Source organism: Erythrolamprus reginae, chromosome 6 (assembly GCF_031021105.1).
Source record: "Erythrolamprus reginae isolate rEryReg1 chromosome 6, rEryReg1.hap1, whole genome shotgun sequence".
In the NCBI taxonomy this organism is placed as follows: Eukaryota; Metazoa; Chordata; class Lepidosauria; order Squamata; family Dipsadidae; genus Erythrolamprus; species Erythrolamprus reginae.
Genome location: NC_091955.1, coordinates 52112423 through 52126724, shown reverse-complemented (window position 1 = coordinate 52126724; position 14302 = coordinate 52112423). Strand labels below are relative to the sequence as shown.

At 41.2% G+C, this 14302-nt stretch overlaps 1 protein-coding gene across 1 annotated transcript in view; it reads left to right on the top strand.

Annotated features, from left to right (window-relative positions):
* Nucleotides 1–14302, top strand: part of PPFIA2 (PTPRF interacting protein alpha 2) — a 241848-nt gene that overhangs the window by 165648 nt on the left and 61898 nt on the right. The window contains exons 8-9 of the mRNA XM_070755768.1: nt 10052–10273; nt 12641–12787. Of these exons, the coding sequence (XP_070611869.1) occupies nt 10052–10273; nt 12641–12787 (369 nt within the window). The remainder of the gene's footprint in view (nt 1–10051; nt 10274–12640; nt 12788–14302) is intronic.

Sequence of the window (14302 nt, the reverse complement as noted above, 5' to 3'; positions counted from 1 at the left end):
AAAATAATATTCAAATTTATGGCAGACAACACAGTTCCAAAGATCCAGTGACCACCTCACCACCACCACTACCCCCAGACCTATGATTGCATGTTGGGCACAAAAGGAGCCTGCATTTATGACCATTTGTAATATCCCACAATCACATAACTGCCTTTTTAAATAGTTTTGCCAAAAACTGGCACTTATTTCCATTTTTTAGCAAAACTGGCTTATAGGAAACCATTGGTTCACTTAACAATTCCAACATTCAGTTAAAGAATGCTCAAAACAGGATGTAAAATTGGGTCAGTTGCACTGGTGTTACATTTTATAGTTTGCAACCGTGATGGATAGGCTCCATTATGATTATGAGGACCATCTATATTCAGCATCATTAGTTCTTCTGCACTAGATTAAGTTTGGCAAACTGAATTTTTAACACAAAGATGGTAATGAAGAATAAGCTAGAGATCCATAAGTAAGCAAATATACTAACTAAAAATAAATTGAGAGTTTCATCAGCAAACGGATGTGGTTTCACTCAACTTGACATGTTTCAGCTAATCAAGTTTCTATAAAGAGTTAGTTGCTACAGCTAGAGAATCTTTTAAACACAAACAAACCTCTTATACAGGGTGGGTTCCAGATTCTTCTACTGCTGGTTCACTCAGGGATGTGCCAGGTGAGTAGGCATGTGTTGTGCGCCCCCTTGCACTTCGCACATGCACGTATAGTACTAAAAAAAGCTGTGCATGTGCAGAAGCAAAAAGCAAGATGGCAGCACCTATGGTGCCGCCAAGAGAACCAGCTCAGGGGCATAGCAGACTGCATTGCTGGTGGTTCCAGCAACAACCGAGGCCACCAGTTATTAACAGTTCTGTACAATCAATCCAAACAGGTAGGAACCCACCTCTGCTGCCATATCTTTGTAAATATGTTTGTAGAAAATTTAGTATAGAATGCTAAATGATATGCTGATAATTGCTAGTATCTTGATGAGGCAACATATTATTTTATATGACTATTCACAATAAACCTGATACTTACCTGATAAAATACAAAGTTCTTTTTTTGAGAATGCCAATATATTCAAGGAAAAAATACTAGGCAGATTTTTTTAGTTTAATAAAATGCTCAAGCAAGAAATCCTATACCATTTCAAACAAACCCTTATCCAATCTCTTCTGTATAATCTCCAGTATTGGAGTTTCTGGTTCAAGCGGTACACAAGCTTCAAATCATAGAACACTTGTGCATTTATGACTCATACAAAACAAAACACAATTAGGCATATGCTAATAATGTCACACTCTCTAGCGAATATATGTTTCCCAGAACATGTTGCTGAGATTCTATGTTTTTTTTAATGTCAGGAAGTTCAAGTGTGATTCATTGACTCTGTGGAAATCAGCAGGAGGCAAATTGTTTAGGTAGTTTTTATGATTTGAATAAAACTGTTAATGTTAATCATTTATAAATATCAAGGATTATTAAATTCTGTTTTTTAGCCAAAAAATAATTGTATGAGTCAATAAGAACATACAGAAGTTGACCAAAATGAGATCCCGTTAGCACAAAGTATTATAATCTTAACATCAGGTAAATATTTATAAAGAAATGACAGTGGCACATATTATTTCTTCTGAAGGCTGGAATCCTTTCCCATAAAGCTATTGTTATATTTTCTAAATACACTACTATATTTATCTCCTATTAAATAAAGCTCAAAGGAGTAGAAATACTTAGAATCTTTGAAGCAATCGATATATTTTATAATTAAGTAGAATTATTCATTCTACATGGTGGGTGGAACTAGCATCCAGAATGGGTTGTCTTTCTCCAATCAGAGTAAGGATTGAGTCTGTCAATCAACTTTGAAGCTCTGTCCACCATCTTGGCCCAGCTTTGATTTAGTTTTCAAAGAGGACAGATGTGGATTTCAGTTCATCCTGTTTTTCTACCGACATTCTGTGAGTAAGCCTCCCCTGTGATCCAACAATGCAGGGAGAGCACTGGTATCGAGCTTTGGCTCAAAGCTGTGGCAGCAGCTGCCCTGCCTCAGGTGGCACTTGGTTTCACTGAGGTGCTTGTTGCCTGATCAGCCATATTATTTCTCATAGGCTAGTTTGCGGAGCAACAGCCTAGACTGGAGGGCAAGTGGCTTGGCTATCGGAGCGTCACATAGTTCTCCTGGCTTTTCACTTACCTTGTCATGGCCAGATGAGAGACTCGAGGTGCGGAAGAGGGCTGTAAAGGACTAATTCAGCCCAGCACGTGTCATGGGAGCTCATGCACTAGCATGACTAGGCTACGAGGCCCCAGTATCAACACTTTTTGTCACTGCTTTGCTGCCAGGTGGGAAGACTCAATCCCCATCTGTTCTCTGGCTGCGGGTGGGGTCCACCTTGCTCCATATTAGGCCTCCCATATTAAAGAAATTTGCCTGCAACCAGGAGTGAATGAGGCTTAATTGACTCAATAATGCAACCAGGGGTGAATGAGGTTTAATTGACTCAATAATCAGGTGGAGCACTTTCAAGATGGCAGATGCACAGGCCTCAACCTTTAGCTATAATGCCCAGGGTAAGAAGCAGTCGAAATTGGCCCACTCCGATCCCAAGGAGGATCAGCAATGTTCTTCTTCAGGTGCCACTGACTCCCACCAGCTGTATAAACGACCCAAGGTAGCTGAGAGAGACAAGCAGTGAAAGGACCATGCAATTCCGAAGCTTTATGCTCAGACAGATAACTAGGCCTCTGTCTTTCCAGCTCCATGGGGGAGTAATTTATTCCAATAAACAGTCTGCCTCTGGATTGGCTCAGTAGTTCTGGGAGACTAGTTGGCATTAGATAATATGGGCCTGGCAGTCATGCATCCAGACATATGGGAGTCTGCAGGGTTTGTCAACCCTATCCCTTCAGCAGCCATGGTGATGCCCTTGTCGTCTGAGGCTTCCAATAGCGGCCAAGGCTCAGGGGTTTCCACTGGGCCTGTTCAAGGTTAAGTTGACTCAGCCAATATGCAAATGATCTCCTCTGCATTGCAGCAGAGTTTGCAGGAAAGTATGGGCAAACTCTTGTCCTCATATGCCAAGCGCCACTTTCAAGGCATGGTGGAGACTGACCAGTCTGCTCCTTACCACAGATGACAGATTCCAGACTGTTATTCAGAGGACTCAGACAGCAACAGCCAGACCACCTCCAGGAGGAACTAGAGCAGAGGGACATCGAGCTTTCAGAGGATGAGGACATAGTGCCTGAGCAACCTGTTTCATCTGGCCTATTTCTTCCAGCGCTGTTCAAATCACTGCTCTTCAAAGCTTCCAATGCAGCTGGGCTTGCAATTCCTTCCCCCGCCCTAGCGGGGTCTGTCTGGCTCTCAGGACCCATTATTTGCAGACTACACACCTGAAATTTATGTAATTCCAGCTCCTCTGTTGTTTTTGGACAATGTGCAACATCAGTGGTTTGCTCCAGCATCTGGATCTATGACTTCTGCCATGGATCACAAATACTTTAACATAGCTCCTGAATGGTCATCCCTTCTCGACACCCATCAGTGGATGGCCCAGTGGCTGCAGTATATTCCTCCTAACACGATGCCCTGAGTTGGAAGAGCTATTGAAGCCAGAAGAGCACTGCACAGAACAAGCTCTCCTCCAGGCCCATCAGGCAGCTGCCTGGGTAGTCAAGGCCTCTTCCTCGGCATTTTTCTTCGCTTGCATGTCCTTATTTGGCGTGGGAAGACCATCTTCCCACATCCAACTTAAGGGCATACCAAGATCTATACAAAGTCATTGCGGCCATCCAATTTTCAGTGGGTTCCACGATGCAGGCCTCCAGATTCATGTCTAAGGCCATTGCTGCATTTGTCACAGCCAGATGCATGTAGTGGACATGCTGATGGCCAGAAAACACATGCCACAAATGGTGCTTGGCTCAGCGCTTATCAGGGGACAGCAGCTATTTGGGAAAACCCTGGACCCAATCCTGGTTGAATCCTGAGAAAGATCTTCCCTTCATTCTTGAGAAAGGGTAATTTCCACCTATTCCCTTATTCCCAGTGCCCACTTTCGGGCTCCTGACCAGGGTTCCAGCTTCTTAAGGCCTCAAAGTCAGTATGGATCTAGGCAGAATCAATACCTAAATAGATCCAGGAGGGGGAGGCAATTTAAATGTTCCTTCCAAGGGGACATTTCCTTCCATCACCCCAGATAATTCCCTCCCTGATCTGCCCATTGGGGTCATCTGGCTGTTTATGCCAATAAATGAGACCACACTACCCAAGATAAATGTGTTCGGGAGATCATTTGTTTTGGTCTTTCATTCAAGTTCCCTCCCTCTGAGGTTTTTTATTAGTTAACCACTGTCCAGGGCTTTCTCTAAGAGGGTTCTTATGGATAAGGCAGTGCAACACCTGCTGGATTACAGAACCATATAGCAGGTGCCTCAGGACCAGTGGGGGCAGGTATTTTGTTCCATTTGATTATAGTTCCCAAAACTTTGGGGGGGATGGAGGGTGATTTTGGACCTAAAGCATCTGAACTGATATGTTAAATACCATAGGTTCAAGATGCATTCCCTTAGGTCTAGTCTGGGCTGTCCCCAGCGGAACAATTTCATGGCTTCCTTGGCCTATCTGCTTCCTTGGCCTTATCTGTACCTCAGGTTCTGTTATGCAATGGACACTTTCAGTATAGGATTCTCCCCTTGGATTGTTGTCAGCCTCTATGGTGCTTACCAATATGCTAGTAGTCCTTAAGGCCCATCTCAAGTCCATCCCCATGCATGTCCAGTGTTACTGCATACTATTTTAGTTCAAGTGACATCTAAGCACCTTGCAGTACGTCATCTCCAGATAACAATTCCAACCTTACAACATGTTTCTCAATCAACATGGAGAAAAGCCACCTTGCCCCTTTACTACCTTGCTCCACCTAGATGCCATTATAGACTCCCTAGAGTATAGGATTTCCCTTTCCAACGGAAGGCAATGCAGCATTAGAGAGATTGCTGCTCACATTCAACAGGAGCTTTGGGTGCTGATAGCCCTTCTGTCTACCCTCCGAGGGAAAATGATCTCGAGCATTGACATTTCTTGGCCACACTCTAGGGATCTTCAATGGTTTCTTTTACCCTTCCAGAGAGCGGGCCACAGTTCATCCCCATCCAAAGTCCTGGTTCATCCAGAGATCCAGTGCTCCCTTACCTGGTGACAGTCCTTGCAATTTCTCAGAAATGTTGGCTAGCAGAGACCAAATGTTCCATCAACTGGCTAGAACTTTGGGCAGTGTTCCTGGCCCTAAAACACTTCCAGCACCTAGTCTCTGGACACATCCTTGTGTTTATGGACAGAGTTGCGGTCAAGGTCCATGTGAACTGGCATGAAGGGACTTGATCAAAGACCCTGATGAAGAAGGCAATGAAATTGGGGCTTCTGTCCCTCGTGACAGAACATATCTCTGCGGTCTCCAACATCCAAGCAAATTGATTCAACCACGCAACAGTGGAACATGCGGACAGGCACCTCTTCCCTGCCATCTTTTCTGATATCACAAGCCGTTTCAGTTGTCTGATTGTTGACCTATTCATGACCCTAGAGAATGCTCAGCTGCTGAGATTCTTCTCTAGTTACCCATCCCAGGGGATGGAAGAGTCAATGCCCTTCAAGGACCTTGACCACAGGGCCTCTTGTATGCCTTCCCACCTCTGGCTCTTCTACCCAGGGTCATTCACAAGGCGTTGGAAGAATGAGCTGAGCTGATCCTCCTAGCTCCATACTGGCCATGGCGGGCCTGGTTCACCAACCTGAAAGCATTGTTGATAATTTTACTGTGGAGAATTCCTCCAACACTGGACTCTTTCAGCCAGGGGGCATTGATGCACCCTGGCCCCTGGTGGTACCAGTTGATCACCTGGCAATTGAGCAGGTCTTAATGACCACTGGACTATGATGCTGATGTCATTGCCACAATCCAGGCATCCAGGAGACCTTCTACTGATAGCATCTATTCTGTGATGTGGAGATCGTTCTGTGACTGGTGTGCTTCAAAGGGCTGTTTGTCTCTATAGGTGCCAATCCCTAAGATCTTAAATTTCTTCCAGTGGGGTCTAGCCATGGGCCTTTCCCTCAACACCCTTCAGCATCAGGTGGCGGCCTTATCGTCAGTTTTCTCCTATGACCGTTTCAAATCCTTGGCGCATTTTCCCACAATACATTGATTCCTTAATAAGGGAGTGACAAATCTATGTCCACCAGTGGTCCACAGGTAGTCGATCTGGGACCTACCCCTGGTCTTACAGTGATTGATGGGGCCTCCTTATGAACCACTGCAGTCCATCAGACTCAGGTTACTGTCCTACAAGTTGGCCTTCTTGCTAGCAATTATGTCAGCCCGGTGGATATCTGAGCTTTCATCTCCTTCCATCTGCAAAGATTTATGTGTTTTTTATTCTGACAGGGTTGTTCTATGTCTCGACCCAAAAATTATTTTGTAGTTCCACAGGGCACAGGAGCTAGTATTCCCTAATTTTTGTCCATACCCACATCATCTTCAGGGGCAACAATGGCACACCTGGATGTTCGCAGAGCTATTTGGATTTATATCAACCAGACATCTATGATCTGTAGATCGGAGGCTCTATTGGTGGGGTTTCTAACTCATTCTCTCAGCCTCAAGGCATATGATCTTTCCACTCAACAGAATCTAGATCCGTTCCAATCTGGCTTCAGACCCAGCGACAGCACGGAAACTACTTTGTTCACACTGATGGATGATATCTGGTGGGCTTGGGATAGGGGTCACTCCTCTATCCTGGTGCTTCTTGAGCTCTCAGCAGTGTTTGATACAATTGACCATGGTATCCTTTCTGTGACTGTTGCAGGGGCTGGGAGTGGGAGGCACTGTTTTACGGTGGTTGTCCTCCTACCTCTCTAGCTGATCGCAGTCAGTGTTAGTGGGAAGATAGAGGTCAGCTCCTAGCCCCCTCCTTGTGGAGTACCTCAGGGTCAGTCCTCTTTCCTCTCCTATTTAATATCTACTTGAAATCACTGGGTGATAACATCTGACGTCATGGAGTGAGTTACCAACAGTATGCTAATGATACTCAGCTGTACATCTCCACCCCATGTCAATTCAGCAAAGCAGTGGAAGTTATGTGCCAGTGTCTTGAAGCCCTGAGGGTCTGTACGGGGATCAACAGATTAAAACTCAACTCTGACAAGATTCAGTAACTGTGGGTCCTTCCTCCTAAAGACGATTCCATCTGTCCATCTTTGGTGCTGTGGTAAAGTAAATGGGTGAACCAAAGTTAACTTGGATGAAGGCCCAAGGCTTTGGTTCAGGTCACTATAACCTTGGCTATTATTGCTTTCTGTATAATCAGCAGCTGCAGCTACGATAAGGAAGTAGGGAAATGTGTAGGGGGACTTGCATACTGGAAATGTGTTATTTGTTATTGTGTGGGTATAAAGATCCTCTTTTTATGTTAGGAGAAACAGGATGTTCCCATGTGCACATGCCAACTGATGATATATATCGAAAACTGTTATTTTCCACAAACTGTTATAACCATATATGGCAACTTATGCTCCCCCAAGCTACTGTGTATTCCAAGGGTATATAAGAAAGATTCTGACACCCATTCGGGGTTCAGGCCATTTATTTTGTTATCTTGTGCCTGAACCTGCGCAATAAACCTTTCCTTCATCTAAAGTGCTGGCTTCTGTCTCGTCAATTCTACAACATTTTCTGGCACCCCAGATGGGACAGTAAGCGAGGCGATATTTCGCTGAGGGTAGCCTGACCCCTCGGGCCCATCCGGGGGCCACTGCTGAATATTCTCCAGGCGCCACGGGGGAGCAAGCCTCCGGGAGACTGCAGTGACACCCCGCTGGGACCGACGGAGCTGAAGGTGAGCCCAAGATCCCTTGAGGGAAGGAAAGGAGGTCTGAACGGATTGGTATCCTGGCCAGGAAGGTTTGGGAAGACGTCTGCAGGCGAGTATTTGTAAATTCAAGTGGTACCGGTCTCATTTGGAGATCGAAGAGGGGGTCTGATCACCCCCCTGGACTCGGGGCGATTGTCCTAACGAAGTCTGTGTAGGTTGTGTGGGTGGTTAAACCTTCGCGGTTCCCTTCAGTGACTGTTGGAAAGTCCAGCACTGTGGGCCGGAGGTAGTGTGGTTAGGGTAGAATGGGTGGTGGAGGAAGCGTTCCCAGTACCCCACTGGAATGCATGCTGAAGGGTTTTGATACTTATTTCAATCATAGTGATTACAAGCCCCCCCCGCCCTAGGGCAACTAAGGAGAGGTTGCGTTTTTTATGCCAACAACAATGGCCTCATTTGGGGGTGGGGTGGGCACCGGAGGGAACGTTTAAAGACCAAATTATAGATGATGTGTGGGGAAAGATAGTTGTAAATGAGGAACAGTACCCCAATCAGTTGCAATATATAGAGGCATGTTATCTTGTGCCTGAACCTGCGCAATAAACCTTTCCTTCATCTAAAGTGCTGGCTTCTGTCTCGTCAATTCTACAACAGTGGGGGGGATAAATTTCCCCCTCAGACAGGATTTGCAACTTGGGTGTCCTCCTAGATCCACAGCTGAGGCTAGAGCAACATGTCTCAGCTGTAGCTAGGGGGGCTTTTGCACAATTTCGACTTGTCTACCAGTTGCGGCCCTACCTTGACCGGAGACACTCTGCACAGTCACTCATGCCCTCATCACCTCTCATCTTGATTATTGCAATGCTCTCTTCAAGGGACTACCCTTGAAGAGCATTCAGAGACTTCAGCTGGTACAAAATGCAGTGGTGTGTGCAATAATGGGTGTACCAAGGTATGCCCGCATTATTCCAACTTTGAGCAAGCTGCATTGGTTACCAGTCAGTCTCCAAACACAATTCAAGGTGTTTGTTATCACCTTTAAATCCCTTAATGGCTCAGAGCCAGACTATTTACGGGACCCGCTTCCTGTCTCATACCTTGCTGCAGCCAGTAAGAGTCCAAAGAGTCTCCAGGTATTCCTTGGGGAAGAGCTTTCTCTGTGGTTGCTCCAACCCTTTGGAATCAACTGCCCCCAGAGATCTATACTATCTTCACCCTACCGGTCTTCTGGAAAGCCGTTAAGACCTGGATTTTTCAGCAGGCATGGAATTAGGATTGACTGTAGTATGCATGGTTTTTTTTAATAATATTATAGATTTTATTATACTACTGATTTTATGCCTGTATTTTTTAGTGTTGTTGTATTTATGACTATTGTTAGCTGTTCTGAGTCCTTTTTAGAGTGAGTGGGATATACATACAAATAAATAAATAAATCTAGCATTATTTAACCAATTAAATAATATCAGTAAATATTTATATATTCAATTTGTGGAAGAAGACATAAAAAGAATATAAATTTTTACAAAAACAACTGAAAAAATTCTAAAATTCTAAATTCTTTCAAATGAGTTACTGATTCTACAGGTTAAATGTTCTTAGATTACTTCTACTTAGGTATCTAGTTTTTTGTAACCATGATGGTGAACCTTTTTTTTTTCAGGTGCCAAAAGGGCGCATGCAGTAGCATGCATGCCCACACCCAAAATGCCATGCCCTCCCCTGCCTCCCCAGGCTTCAGGAAATTGTCTGGATCCTGTTGATGGCAAAAAATGAATCCACTGGCCCAACTGAAAGTTTATTTCTGAACTTCTGGTAGGCCCATTGGGTCCATTTTTCTCCATCCACAGGCTCCAGAGCCTTTGCTGAAGCCTGTGGAAGGCAGAAACTACTTCCTCCCACCCTCTGGAAGGCTGAAAATCAGCTGGCCAGTGCACAGCTGGAGTTGACATAGGGCAATGCCTTATGTGCCCTCAGATAAGGCTCCGTGTGCCACCTGTGGCACGTATGCTATAGGTTCACCATCACACACATAACCAATGCTGAGTTCAGAAGTAGTAAAATCTGATAAATAATAATCTACATATCTATGTGGTTCTGATTCTTCTGATCCTTCTTGCTCTGGTTCTTAAGTGAATTGCTATCGGTGTTTGATATGTTTGTGGGGTTTTTTGAACAGCGTCTGTCAAATGGCTCTATAGACTCAAATGATGAAACTGCTCAGTTGGTAGAACTGCAAGAACTTCTCGAAAAGCAAAATTATGAAATGGCACAGATGAAGGACCGCTTGGCTGCCCTGTCTTCCAGAGTTGGAGAGGTGGAACAAGATGCAGAGACTGCTAGGAAGGACCTCATTAAAACTGAAGAACTGAACAGCAAATATCAGAGAGATATTAGAGAGGTAAATCACTTTTGGATATTCATCCTCTCATCTGTTCAAGTTTGAGAATAATTTTATTTAGGGAAATAGAGTAATTCCACAGCCAATTGGTGAAAAATATATTTGCCTTTAACATTTAATAGTTTAAGAATGAATTGGTGAATATTCTGATAGCACTTGTATTTTTGCATCCACGTGTAGCGATTTAAGCAATATTTTGCTATAATTTACCATGGGAAATAAAGAGCTTGTTCTTTGAAACATCAGAGAGGGAGTGGAAACATAATTTGCAATATAGGATTAGTCAAGAAGGGTAGGTTAATCTTCAAAAATAGTACTAGCCACTATAAAATTGTTTATAATATATTGTGTCTGTGGCATCTGTTGGCAAAACTAAATGAAAGCTTATAAATTATCCTGCGAACTGCTCACTCCAAAATGATAATATGTTGAACAGAACTTTATATTGTCCTAATTTTGCTAATTTACATCATCACAGTGCTCTTTATTTTTCTATTTGTTTATTTGGATATAATTATAGAATATTTATAAAGCACGTTTATAAAAATACAAGTTATCCAGAAAAGTAAACTGAATGGATGATTTGAAGAATTAGTTTGCATTTTAAAATATGTCCACATTTGTCAGGAAACAACCTTATTATCATAAGATAATATGAACTGTCTTCATATTCAAATCTTGGTTTTGAATTATAGAAAATAGGATAGAAATAAAACTAAATTATCCTTACATTCACTAAAGGTCTTTAGCCCTTTCTTATCTAAATTTCCAGGGCACCCTATTTTTATTTGCATTTTATGTTAGATAACCAGGATAAATCTATCTCTCTTTATTTCATTGTTAAATATTATTGGTCTAATAATTTTGTATTCTAATGTTGTTATAGTATTTAACAGCTTTGCCTACAAATGGTGTCAATAGTCACCAATTTAGAGGTTAACCTTATTTTATTTGTTTTACTGAATAGATTTTTGTTGGTCAATGACCAAATAAAGTTTCTGTCTGTCAAAATTATCAATTGTATTTCTTTTTTCCCCTTTAACTTTGTTTTATTGGAAGGATATTTCTGTGCATGTTTACTAATTTTTTTGTCACAATACATATAAGAAATGATATAGAGGCAGAATAAGATAGAACTAGTCATTTGATAACATTTTGTAAATAAAGTCCGTTTATAATGAACGGATGCAGTAGTAGACAGACAAGCAATATCAAATTTGGATATTACTTGTCTGCAATATCCAATATTTGGATCTGCACCAGGATCATAGAATTTTGCTTAGAATTTGAACTTAGATAATTCGTCCATTAGGTTTAATGATGAACCTGCTTTTCAGTTTGTCTATTTCTATGTGAGTAAATTTCATTGCAAACTTTTCCCACAATACAAGTTAGACAAGAAATTTATCTTCCAGAAACTATCATCTATGAACTGACCTTAGATACCACACTTCGCTTCCTACTACAGTGTTCCCTCGATTTTCGCGGGTTCGAACTTCGCGGATAGCCTATACCATGGTTTTTCAAAAAATATTAATTAAAAAATACTTTGCGGGTTTTTTCCTATTCCACAGTTTTTTCCATCCAATGATGTCATATGTCATCGCCAAACTAATAATTTTTGCAAATAAATAACAAAAAAAAATTATTGTTAATAAACAATTATGTTTATAAATATCAGGATCACTATTCAATGGTGAGTACTGGTAGTAATGGTGAGTAAATGGTTGTTAAGGGAATGGGAAATGGTAATTTAGGGGTTTAAAGTGTTAAGGGATGGCTTGTGATATTATCCATAGCCAAAAATGGTGTATTTACTTCCGCATCTCTACTTCGTGGAAATTCGACTTTCGCGGGCAGTCTCGGAACGCATCCCCTGCGGAAATCGAGGGAACACTGTATATTGCAGAGCCCCTGATTACAACATCTCACATGCGAACAAGCTAACCTCATTACGAACGTAGGCAGCCTCCTACCCACATCCTCTTCTATTTCTTGGTGACTTAAACCAGCTAAACATATTAGCTGGACTCTAAACAAATGCACAACTGAATCCATACACTCAATCCTTTACAATGCTATTACTAGTCTAGGACTTGATCAACTAGTTACAGATAATAATAGACTCAACAATTGTCTTGATCTCACCTTCTGCAACAGTTTACACTCAATTTTCGGAACACAGATAAAAGAACCATTTTCTAACAGTGACCATAGCATGATTGACTTTTGTCTCAACATAAGTCCTTACAAAAACCACTTAAACAATGAAACAACCAATTACAACTTTACTTAAAAGTGTTGAATAGGACATCTATTGCTAGCCACTCCACTGTTGTATTTTGACCTCCTGCTTATTCTTTCAAGGCTATGGCGCAGAAAGAAGATATGGAAGAAAGAATAACTACCCTGGAGAAACGTTACCTAAGTGCACAGAGGGAATCTACTTCCATACATGACATGAATGACAAACTGGAAAATGAACTTGCAAACAAAGAAGCCATCCTGCGTCAGGTTTTGTATTGGGATTACTGCTACAGGTCAAATGAATTGTAGGAGAAACTATTCAGATAAGCTCCCTCCTCCCCAATTTATTTATTACATTTGTTTTAAATTATGTCACACGTTTAGATTCATTAATTTCTATAGATTAAAATCAGGAATGAATTTGGATTTTAATACAATCAAGTTGAGAGTCTAACATAAACCCTGTGTAGGATTAGACCCTTTTTTAAAATAAGCTGTTATCATGAGAAGATATTATTTTGGAAGTTGTTGGGTTCTAAGATCTGCCAAGTTAGGATGGCATGGCAAACCTTTAAGACTATTCTAGGATAAGTCAGAGGTAAACCAAAGGAAAAGAGTTTCAGATACATAGCAGCAAATGTAGGCACACATTAATTGTACAGGTAGTTGTAAGGAGTGACAGTATTCTACATCATTATTTTATGCTAACAAACCTAGCTTAATGGTAAGATACAAAACAATCCAATTTTGATTTAAATCATAGTAAACACAATTAAACACAAAAAATGTTCATCTTTTCCATGAAACTAGTAAAAGCTATGGCAAAGGGACTGCACTGCACAAAAAGGAAGAAAAATATGGCAGGATATTCTCCTCTTGCTATATGAAAGAGGTAAACTAAGCTATTAATTGCAGTTCCTGCTACACTTTATGAACTTTATAATCTGCAAATGACATTCAATCGTATGAACTTTTATTTAGTTTATTTTATTTACCTTGCTTTACCAATTATAGTTTAGGAACAAGAAAATACTTGTTCCCAAGCAGCTGGCAAAGAATACTAGCCAAGATATAAAATTGATCCCCATACAAGAATAGAAATTAAAGTTGCCAAAACTATGATAGTGTAGGAAATGGTGGTGTGTGTATAAGTGAAAAAAAGGGGTGGGGGGTAACAAGCACATGTGTTGTATGATATTTTAAAATTCAGTATGAATTTTTTTATTATGCTAATTTGGAATTTTCTTGTTCAGTAGATCCATAGGTGTTATTTATAATTTCTTCCTTTTTTTCTATCATATTACTAGCATACTTTAGAGAACGGTATAATATTTGGTTGATGTAGGTGGAATACATAGAATGGCAATGAAAGCTGGGTTAGTTTACTAAATATTCCCACCACTCATGCCTCTTTTTATTTTATTATTTTTCTTTTAATATTTGAACAATATATTTATTGGAAATAAATAACACTGAAACATAGACATTTTTTTTAGATTTAAATTGAGTTTGTTTTGCTGTATTTCTTTTAATTCCTAATTTGACAGTGAAGAAAACTGTAGCATTCCAGTCTGACTTTCCACCTATATTTTGGAGGCCTATGATGGGAAATGATCAGCAGTTTGCACCAGTATATACATGTACTATTTGCAGAAGCAGGAGATTAACAATTTAATTATAAAATGAACCATGTTGGTTTGAGAAAATTATAATCTCCACTTATTTCTATGAATCTGTACCCCCCATCCTCCCCATCCTTACCTTCATTGCCCAGTTCCTAAT